The sequence below is a fragment of the Halichondria panicea genome, chromosome 14, assembly GCF_963675165.1.
Source record: "Halichondria panicea chromosome 14, odHalPani1.1, whole genome shotgun sequence".
Lineage (NCBI taxonomy): Eukaryota > Metazoa > Porifera > Demospongiae > Suberitida > Halichondriidae > Halichondria > Halichondria panicea.
The window spans coordinates 2683669-2694794 of NC_087390.1; the positions used below are offsets into that span (position 1 = coordinate 2683669).

At 40.5% G+C, this 11126-nt stretch overlaps 3 protein-coding genes across 4 annotated transcripts in view; 2 read left to right on the top strand and 1 right to left on the bottom strand.

Annotated features, from left to right (window-relative positions):
- LOC135347533 (uncharacterized) overlaps positions 1–3045 on the top strand; it is a 13878-nt gene extending 10833 nt beyond the window's left edge. The window contains exon 8 of one of the 2 annotated variants that reach the window (XR_010398410.1): positions 2913–2988. The gene's annotated coding sequence lies outside the window, so the exon portion shown is untranslated. Of the gene's footprint in view, positions 1–2912 lie in introns of both variants that reach the window. The other variant, XM_064545568.1, reaches the window with a different exon arrangement.
- Positions 1–6437, bottom strand: part of LOC135347511 (uncharacterized) — a 24236-nt gene extending 17799 nt beyond the window's left edge. Inside the window, exon 1 of the mRNA XM_064545534.1 lies at positions 6295–6437. The gene's annotated coding sequence lies outside the window, so the exon portion shown is untranslated. The remainder of the gene's footprint in view (positions 1–6294) is intronic.
- Positions 2697–11110, top strand: LOC135348143 (telomerase reverse transcriptase-like). Its single transcript, XM_064546320.1, has 12 exons — positions 2697–2726; positions 2893–3045; positions 3183–3341; positions 3995–4123; positions 4947–5069; positions 5960–6069; positions 6325–6421; positions 6853–7160; positions 7235–7326; positions 7613–7786; positions 9242–9383; positions 10970–11110. The coding sequence occupies exons 1-8, from the start codon at positions 2697–2699 to the stop codon at positions 6934–6936; spliced, it is 885 nt and encodes a 294-aa protein (XP_064402390.1). The 3' UTR covers positions 6937–7160; positions 7235–7326; positions 7613–7786; positions 9242–9383; positions 10970–11110.
- The last annotated feature ends 16 nt before the right edge of the window (positions 11111–11126 follow it).

Consider the following 11126-nt stretch of genomic DNA (forward strand, 5'->3'; position numbering starts at 1 on the left):
TTTAGGAAGTACTCTATGTGCAACCTTATAATTATTGTATGTAAATTGTTATGTAATTAAGATAAGCAAAATGTAACCCACGTGACAACGTCAGTTTCTTTCTTTTCCATTGTGAGGATTCTTTTACTTCTGTCTGTCTCTTTGTTAGCAGTTTTTAGCCAGTTTTTTAGTACCATGAGGATTATGTTTAGGCGCATGTGATTCCCATATCTGGGTGTATCATCTTACTTTAGGCGTTTTGTGGCTTGTAGCTACATGTACAATCAGTATGAGATCTAACCTTGGTTCTGCAGTATGAATTTTCCATTAGTCAATAGGTGTGTGTGTGTGTGTGTGTGTGTGTGTGGGTGTGGGTGTAAGAGTTTCTATAGGCTTCTAGTCATGTTTACTTGGATTTTAATTCGTGGATTTGCAAAATAATGCTTCGTTCTCGAGTTATGCCTAGTTTTGCTTACTTGGAATGCCATTGCAGCCTTTTCAGAAGAGCACGTAGTCAAACTTGTTTACCGAGTGTTACTACTCTACTTAGTAGTTAGCTTTGCACTAGAATTAGCTCTGCACTAGAACGCTAGCTATTGGTAGCTGCAAGAGTGAGGAAGAGAGCTGCAAGGCTCTGTTGATGGCAGCCATTAATTTTAGACTTGAACTTTTGGCATCGATCGTTTTTAACAACAATCATGGTTGATCATTACCCACTCTTTGAGTTTGCATGCAGCAAAAGCAAAAATGTTCATCAGTATAAAAGCTATTAGTAGCTTCATGTTATGTAGCTTTGGCATCTCCACCGAGGCATCAGCACCTGCGGTGCTTTCATTATTATAGTAACTTCACTAGACTGCCAAAAGTAGTAGTCTCGAATACCCGCCTCAACCTAAAAGCTTGAGTCTGGTCAAACTCACATTGAGGTTTGGTTCAAGTGTGTCCAGGAATTTCTTGGACATTTAATTGACCACAAGTGGGTGTGAAACATGAATAAAATTATAGTCTACATGAATATCATTATAGCTAACCGCCACGGCAGCATGATATGGATTGTTACTAGTAGAAAGAATTAGCCCCTGACAGAAGGCGACGTAGGAAAATTCATGGAGAGAGTTGTAAGGATGTGATACTAGAACTCTCCAGACTAGCAACAGGACCTTTGGAATACCTTGTCGAAATTAACAGCCTAAATGCTCATTTATGTGAATGCGACCGTCGACCATGGTTTCATGGCCCTCTAGCTCTGTGCAATGATGGCTTCAAGCTCAGTGTTTTTCTCGTAGGCTTTCAACTCCTAGCCTTAATTGATACACTGTCTGATATAGCCCTCTGTGTATGTTCTGTCCCTAACATGCGTGGCTTGTGGCTTTATCACTATGCTTGTGGGCGTGTAGCCCACTTGACTTTGCTGACTGTGCAGAACAAAGTTCATATGTGAGTTTGACCAGACTCAAGCTTTTAGGTTGAGGCGGGTATTCGAGACTACAAAAGTAGAGAGGTAGATCTCATAATTGTTTGCAGCTGAAGTGATCTTTTACCAGGATCAAAGTAGAAAATAGAATTGTTGTTAACTCTTATATTAAACTGGACGGTACTTTTTTATAAATCTTTTTATTCATGTCAACACTCAACAGCCCAGTTGTTATGTCAACAATTCACATGCTGATTGCACATGCTGATGCCGTAGACTCGCTGGCCAGTCCATCCTAGGGATTGGGACTGGTCAACTGCCAATCATCGAGTTGTTCTAGTGGAATTTTAATTAGTTGTATAGGTATATACGTATGGAAGGTGCTAGTATACTACAGAGAATTTCAGGCGGTTGACAGAAGTTAAAAGTTGTGCAGTCGACCATGACCACTAATTACATTAGTGAAGTAAACTGTACACAGTGTGTGATTGAGATGGTCATGGATGGCTGCACTTCAACTTTTAACTTCTGCCAACCAACCTGAAATCCTCTGTAGATCAGTTGACTTTTTTCTGAGATTTCTTTCACCAATAATACTTCTTTAGAAGATTATATAGAAGCGTCTGTGATGTTGCAGTATAATTCTTGTTGATGATTTTGAGACTAACGGGTAAAAATTAATAGGTACAATGCATGAGACTTGGAGACTAGACTAATAGGCTAAATTTTGAGCATAATTGGGCAAAGCCTACTGGTCAGCGAGTCTACGCCACAGGTCAGTGTTACAGACCACAGTTTACTCAACAACACTCATATTGGGGTTCCCGGTTACTACAGCAGTTCAAACTCACTCTTGACTCATGTCAGAATCAGCTGAGGGGAGAAACCTGCTGAGCACTTTAGTCCAGAGGTCATTGCACAATGGAATGTTAATTGTCATTACGTCAGTGTCAAAACCAATTATTGTCCAACGCATGCAAAGGTCACTCCTACAGATGCTCAAGAGCTCCCTTGGTTTAAGCGTTGTGCATTCGACGTCCCTTACTGGAGTTGCAAGCTCTTCGTTGTCTCTAAACCACACCCATGAACCCATGAAGGCAGAGCAGCTTCCGTGTTTCTGTCGTCGCTTTAGAGTCTTAGTACCATCAAGCATGGCTCCTTTCTTCTTGAAAAAACTTGAAAACTGTGCATACCTGGGGCCGTATGTTATTTTTCTATCCTACATCAATGAGATCAATCACTGGTGACATAAGTGTGGTATAAAATCAAAGGCGCTAGCAATAACACAAAGGAAAATCAATGAATGGGTAATCAGCACAACTACAGCACTAATGTACGTTATTCATTTACAGTTATGCAACAACATTGAGTTGCGTAATGAACTCTGCTTAATGGCATTATTCATAGCTTGTTTGTGCGGTGGCAAGGTTGCTGATCATGCATGTTGCTTGAATGTATTGTCAACAGGATTCATGTATTTACTAACCCATTGACACTAGCTGTTCTCTCACTTTTGCAGACACAAAGTGCCCTACCATGTTCTACTGAATTTCTATTGCCCAGTGTCTGCCGAGTGTCCAGGCAACCATGGCGATGAAGAGACCACTTCTGTACTTCGAAGTTTGGTGTCTGAACATTTGTCACATAATCAGGTGCCTGTGTTGCTGATCATGCATGATCTGTTTAGCCTACTTTCTATCACTGAAAGCACTAGCTTGCACTTTAGAACAACGCTAATGTGTGTATATACACTTGTTTTGCATTCACTATTATATTCATTGTCACACAGGTGTTGGGTTTTCTTAAAGCTGTATTGAAGCGTTTGGTTCCACTGAAGTTGTGGGGGTCAAAGTACAACAGGAAGGTGTTCTACCGTCACCTGCGGAAGTTCCTTCAGCTTCGGAGGAGAGAGACAGTGTCCGTGAAGCAAATGTGTGAGGGAGTTAAGGTGATCAATACATCCACCCCACCTCCTCCCACTAATCTGGTGTTGTGGGGTTTAGCAAAATCTGTTGTTTCTTTCACATGCAGCCTTAGTTTTGGGTTGTGGCCAGCATAATTTTGGCATGATCAATCAAAGCATTCCAGTTGCTGGAGTTTAGTTATTTTGGCAAGCATTGTGTTATGGCAGTGCCAATTACTGTATTTACTTGATTAAACGCCCGGGCGTTTATTTCAGATCGAAGTCTTTAGAGGGGAAGTTTTATCCAGGAGGGCGTTTATTGTTATATCTACTCCAAAACTCTTGCACAGCAGCAGTTATTGTGCTCTTCTTGGGCTGCTGTCTCAGCTTAAATTTAAGTCATAGGAGTGCCCTCTGTGTCGGTATCTCTCTCTCTGCCATCGATGCATCATAAAAATTATTTTCTATGCTGCCATGCTTGCAACTGGGTTCCATGTGCTATTTCAGTCCACCCACAGTGGCACGCCCCACATTATGGGCGTTTATTGACAAAGACAGAGCTTTTACCCTGGGCGTTTAAACGAGATGGGTGTTTATTCAAGGAGGGCGTTTAATCAAGTAAATACGGTATCTATAATTATTGCACCCATTCATGCAAACTGTCATACCATGTTATTTTTGCATTTTCATTCATGCAGTTCTCCCACTGCGATTGGCTAAAGCTCCCCCCATCCAAGCACAAGGGAAGACCACACCCACTACAGACACGTCTCTTTGAGCGTCTGGTTCATTGGCTGATGACAAGTGTCATAATCAGAACACTCAAGGTGCAGACATAATTATGTGTCCAGGGTGGGAAAATTATAGATTACAACAACTACAAGTGTTGCTATATATACCTTACATCAAGAGTGTATGAAGAGGAGTATGCGACTCCCACGCACATTCCATTCTACATCTCGGACTGAATCCGTCACTGAGTTTTATGCTCTAAACTTGTCTCTTTATGGCGCTTACTTGCCACCAGTTGAATATCGTCATTGGAATGCATTTTAACAACTTCTTTGTCTTTCTTGCCTTCAATCAAGAAATAGCAGCCACGTGAGCTTAACCGTGTGTCGTATCCTCTGGTGTATGTTTTAACAATTAACCACTACACCTACGCGCACCCACTTAAGATGAGGTCTGATAGTGAGGATACCATACTCATACCGTAACATGGTTTACACTACAACTGCTACAGTTGGATACTCCTCTTCATATACCGTATAGCGTGTAACTTTCGTGGGGCAAAATATTCGTGGTTTTCGTGGTTGGAGGTCTGACCACGAATATTTTACCCACGAATGAAGCGACCTTGCCTACCTTTACCTGCAGTGCAAGCAGCAACCACGAAAATATTACCCACGAAATGTCTCAATATTGCTGAACCACGAATATTTTGTCCCTCGAAAATTACCCGCTATACGGTACACTCCTGGTTACATGGATTGCATCTACGGAAATGTTAATTTTATGCTATGCCTACTCAAAAATGCTATCAACCTACTCAAACATGTGTTGCTCAACAAATCATGTCATGACACACACACACACACACACACACACACACACACACACACACACACACACACACACACACACACACAGGCTTTCTTTTACGTGACTGAGCATTCTGAGCACCAGAACTGCCTCTTCTACTACAGGAAAAAGGTGTGGTCTCGTATCCAAGAGCTAGCCGTTCGTATCATCCCCTACCAGCAGATCCCATTGGTCAGTATAATTATAGTTTTTCATACGATATAAATTATTTATGCCTGCTAATAATTATTTACAGTTGTAATCAATTATGAAACAATGCCAAGCTCAATTACTCGGCTGATTTAGCGGCATGTAATGTGATTGTTCATGCACTCATTCAACAGAACTATGTATGAATGGATGCTTGTCATGTGCACTGCTGTAATAGATACCCAGAGGAGGTTGGTCACGATTTAAACTGCGGCGATACATGCTATATGCAAACAGTGTTTGGCCTCGAATTCGCCTTCACCCGCTGAGTCAGCACTTTTGTCTCATTCTTGAGCATTTTTATCTTATGTTATCTCTCTTGTATTACATCTCCTGTTTGTTTAAGAATCATAGTAGAGTAAACCTATAATTATATATATTCCGACAGGAACCAAGGAAAGTGCAGTTTACTTAGTTTCTGTATCATTGCTTCGAGTGTGACTCTGCTACTCACTGCATGACTGGGTATTATTAGCATCATTTGCTACTAGTATGTAGTGCTACAATCTTTTGTAGCCTTCTGGCTCTAGCTAAGGATAGCTACTTTTCATGCTTTTCTCTGTAGGTTTCCTTTTTTCCGTGCACGCAAATTCCTCCGCTAAAATTTGACCAACCTCCTCTGATAGATAACAATTCATGTGGTTGATTTATGGCTTTATGGTTCGGGTCAGAGGAAGTATGACATACATGTACATGCTTCCACGAGTCACTACAAGTGCAGTACAGTGTATCACAGTGCTATCATCAGCACTAGTACTTGTAGTGTCAGACCTCGAGTTTTGCCTCGTGTTTGCTTTTAATTTGGATGATGAATTTTACGAGCCTTCGATTATACTCCTGCCACCTCATAGCTATGAATATAAACTTTTCAGAACACACGGCCCGAGATCATTGCCAGCTCTTGTTTTGGGTTGCATGAGGTCTTCGTAAAACTGAAGAGATTCTCAACCGAACAAAAGAAAGTTGATACCCCAACCAAAGGGTTAGTTACAATTGACTAACCGCACCACGCAATCTTACGACTGCACGTAGCATATCTAGTGAATGCATAGTTCACTGTTATAAGTTAGCATATTGCTATAAGATGAATATATAGTTCACTGTTAGTTACGTACTGTAACAGTGGCTTCTTACAAACGTACACATTATGATTAACAGCTGGCAACAGTATAATTATGTGCAGTACCTAACTTGACAACATCCTTACCAGTGTGAGTTGCTGTGTTCGTTCCCTCAGGCCGTTGCTGTTTGTTCGAGTTGATATCTCCAGTTGCTATGACTCGATGGTTCCAAAGAGAGCTCTTGAGATTGTCTCCAACAATGTCTTGTCACAGGTTAGCAGCTATACACTTTCAGGAAAGTAAGTACCTGTGGTTTTGTCTGAGGTTTTATGGTTTTAGCCTGTATCCACTGTAGCATATAATGACAACCACAATCATAATTATTATTATGGTTGTCATTATATGAATATCGTTATGCTCGAGACTGAAATCTTGCTACTGAGTTTTTTCTGGACAACAGTTGCAACAAGGACTCATACAAATTCTCAGTACTGTAGAATAATGATCGATATTCATATAGCTGAACTATAATAATTATTATTGTGGTTTTAATAACATTATAGGAACCATGCACTAGTTCCTTAGTTTTGCTATCATGCTCCTAGCTGGACACTGTGATTTTCAAATATTGCATTGTGGGGACTGCCTATAATATGTGTCATTGTACCCTAATGCATATACGGTTTACATTTGTCTATTTCTAGAGATCTTATCTGATTCGCTGCTTTGCTAAGCTGTTCGTATCCAGGGAACGCATGATACTAAAATTGAGTTTGTTTAGTTATTGATCTTTACCCACTCCCGCCTACAAGGTATGTTCACACAGCATTTATTCACTTCTCGACTTATATGCACTCATATAATTATGTGATGTTTTATGCTCTTATTCGTGTGTAGGGTACCATCAAGGTAAAGAAGAAGGTTGGCAGACAGACCTGTACTTAATTTTTATTTGGAGTCAATTACAGGACCACCTCAACAATAAATGCAACTTCAACCCGATAACATATACGTTAGTTCTACTGATTTCTACTGCCCTAACATATACGTACACTTGTTTTGCATTCTGTATTCATTATCACATAGGGGTTGGTTCCTTAAGAGTGTATTGAGACGTTTGGTCCCACTAGAGCTGTGGGGGTCGAAGTACAACAGGATGTCACATTGTGTTCTACCAGGTTTGTGGTTTCCATGAGTTTGTCTAAGCTAGTGTATACAAATGTACCTGTGTGGTTTTCATTGCATTTACTGTATGAATTCGATAAGTTGCCTTCTTGGAATTTCTATTGTACAACAGACGGCCTCCAATTAATCTTAGTTCGGAGATGTTCGCACTTACCGAACCCTCTAATGAGCGGCCTCCTTACATTAGATTATTGTTTTCTTACCATTTGTTTGTGTGCTCTTGCTTGTTTGTTTACTTAAAGCAGTTTATTTTTTAAAACTAGCCCCTCCCCCTTGCAGTGTGGCCTGAGCATCAAGGCCACGCCCCTCTCCCTCATGATGCTGGACCCTCGTAGCAAGTCGTACCTGATCAACATATTTCACACTCCAGGGCATGTGAACTTCTCCTCTGAGGTGACTGCTGCCTTCAGGCTCTGTGATGGTCTCGTACTGTTTGTGGATGCTTCAGAAGGGGTGAGTGCTCTCATACATGTTTTAGGGTTGGTAGATTATACTTACTATGTAATGCAATAAAATTATTGTTCTGCTCAATATTATGCCAGCTGCATGAGTAGAACAATATTACATCACGTAGCTAGCACGTATAACAGGAGCCTATTTCACATGTGACTATACTATCATCCTAGAAATGTACTGCAACAAACCTTACAGTAGTTGCTCATCTAATTCCACAAATAAAATGTTTGAGTATAAAAGGAATAAGCGTGAAGCATATAATGTAATTCCTGTTCATTTTGATCATCTTGTATGTACAGGTAATGTTGCTATAGTAACGTGTTACATGATATATAGTGCTATATCTGAGTTTGAAACTCTAGGCTAGAGCCAAAGTTAGCCCACATGATCAATATGCTTGTCACAAATGGTGCATGCAATCTGATTGGTCACTGCACGAGATTTTACTTGTAGCTAGACCTATCTTTGTCAGATGTCTTCCAAGTAGGTTTATATTGATGCAAGCAAGGTGGATAGCGGCCAAATGGAATAGATTACAGTCATACGAGGAGTGCAGACAAAAAATATTGATTGAGGAAGTCACAATGTCACTAACCTTTTGTAATAACGTTTGAACAACTTCCCAACAAGGAATATAAAAGTCATGCACATATAGCCGACAGAGTCCCATGGATTTCACAACTCGTAAACAGAAACTATGGCAACCTCATTTCAAACAGGATATGATGACTTCGAGGTGGGTAGAGAGTAGAGGGGACTACAGTGAGAGCACAATTAACATCATAATTTACATCAGCTAGTATGTGGTGCAAAAGATGGGCATTGATCATCGACCATAATTATGATCGTTGCTAAAAAAGAGGCCGGCCTGTTGCATGAAACAGCTAAGTGCAGCTTTGCAGCTCTTTCCTCACTATTATAGCTAGCTTTCTAGTGCAGAACTAGTAAGTAGAGTAGAAACACTCTATGGACAATTTTTACTACGCACTGTTTTAAAAGGCTGCACTGGCACAAATTTCTATCCAAGAAATGCGACTTAGCCACACACACACGCACACACAAGCACACTACCGTATAAATTTAATGTGTGCATTTCTCACTGAACAGGACTACATACCACACCTTTGTTATGCACAATGTCTAAACTACAGCAGCTGTTGCATGATGACTCTGGGCACCAGCAATAAAGCAACATTCGTTTTAACTCTTGACAATGTGTATAAAATAGCCCACCCAGTTTTGTATCAATTAAGCCATTGTATATCTAAATGCATTTACATGATCATAACACCTCCTTTGATACAGTAGAAGGCATTGTATTACTTAATGCTATTTCGTATACGTTATACCTACCTACTACTAACCAACACGTACCAACCTACATGCATGTATCATGTACACAACCCATCTTTTGCTGTTTTTGATTGCAACCTTGCCTCCTTGTTCTCTCAGGTTGGTCGTCTATGGATCTCTGAAGCCAACTATCAAGTTGAGATCAGTCGAGTGCCGGCTGGTAACTGGGTGCTCATAGAGGGAGTGGACCAGACCATCACCAAAGACAGCCACCATCACACAGATCAACGACTCAGAGGACGTGAGTGGGTGTATGGTACTGTGAGACTGCTTGGCTTTTGGTTCAGTGGATTTTGGCCCCTCTATATAAGACTTGATCTGAGCACATGCCGTGATAGGTTAGAGGTATCTTGGTATAGATCTTGCTATTTGTATTGTTAAGTTTCTGGGTATTTTCCTTCTACCGTTTATAGGGGGAGTTCCTTTACCATGAACGTGTTGATTATGACTTTATCGTGCACTGTATTGCATGCGTTCCTGTTAACCGTACCAAAATGTTTTCGTGGTAAAATAGGTCAGCTTTGCCCACAAAAATTACCCGCTATATAATTATACTGTACCAGATGCATCCATTATCTAATACATGCACTTCCTTAGTAGGATTTTGCTAAGATTTCTTTGATAAGTTGCTTTGATAAGTTGCTACTATATGCTTCGATAATTAAGTCTGCATTATAATTAACGCAACGTATTTCTTTTGTTGAATTGGCCGCCAATGCACAGTGCAGGTGAGGGATTTAGTCCTATAGAGCTACTCTTGAAGAGTGTGTCTATCTAAATCACTAGCATAATTATAGTCAAATCCAACTCACCTTCGTTGATGGCCATTTCAACAAAAGTAACACGTTGTGTTAATTGGAATGCAGACAGGATTCGTTGACTTTTGACCTTGCGCAGACTGACCTGAAAAATTGTTGGTGGTTCTTTGTTTAACTGCGCGCAGGCATTAAGAATAATCACGCTCGTTTAAAGTGTCTACTGCAAATGCTTAGCCAAGCGAATCAGGCTTTCTTAATAAGTTAACCTTTTGCTGCAATTACGGTACACATACAGGACACACTCTTCTGCGTATGCTGGTCAGTTCTGACGATACCAAAGTTAATATGGCCAGATATGACGTTTTGGGTGTGATTTCGCAGATTATACACTTAAAAGAGATCATAATAAATAGTTCATTATCCTTGAGACAGAACTCCTTGAGACAGAACCGCAAAATTAGTCATTAGATTCAAGGCAGGTTAGCTATATTTAGCTGCGGCTACTTCTGAAATGCTGTCACCTCGCTATTGCAGCCAAACTGCACTGTCTGTCCCATGGGTGGCCGGACTAACTGGAGTCTACTCAGTGTAATAGTAAAAAACATTTGTGGGAGTGACTTAGGAACAGACTTAACTGTCCAATTGACATGAACGGGCTATGATATGCATGCATGCCTTAAGTTCAGTGATTAAGTGATTTCCTGTAAATGTCGATTTTTGAGTCTTGGTTGTACTTGCAAGATTTTTGTTGATACTTCAATTTATTCACTGTCCCACTAGTCTTTGCAACATCAACAAACAGCGTTGAGGGTTGAGCGCTCCATAAGGCCAGTGGTTCAAAGCGTTCCATATAAGGAACGCTGAACCCGACTCTATATTGCGCTGTTCTACACTCTGAAACCTTTCAACTGCTTACCTCATCAATCTATATAAGTCGGCTTAACAATATTCTATAATATAATTCATATACAATACACCCACGAGCTAGGGTATAGTACGCCTCCATTATATTGTGTGGGAATGTTTCTTTATACTTAGTGTCCCCTTAATTGTCTTCCATTCCCTGTAGATTGTTCCCGGAGACCCACTGGACGTGATCCGGCCCCCTGTAGATGTGAGCATTGTCGGAACTCCTTGCATTATTATTATAATTATTTTAAAGTACATGCAACTACTGTATATATACTCACAAAATTGTGGTATTCTATACTCTCTAGATTACAGGC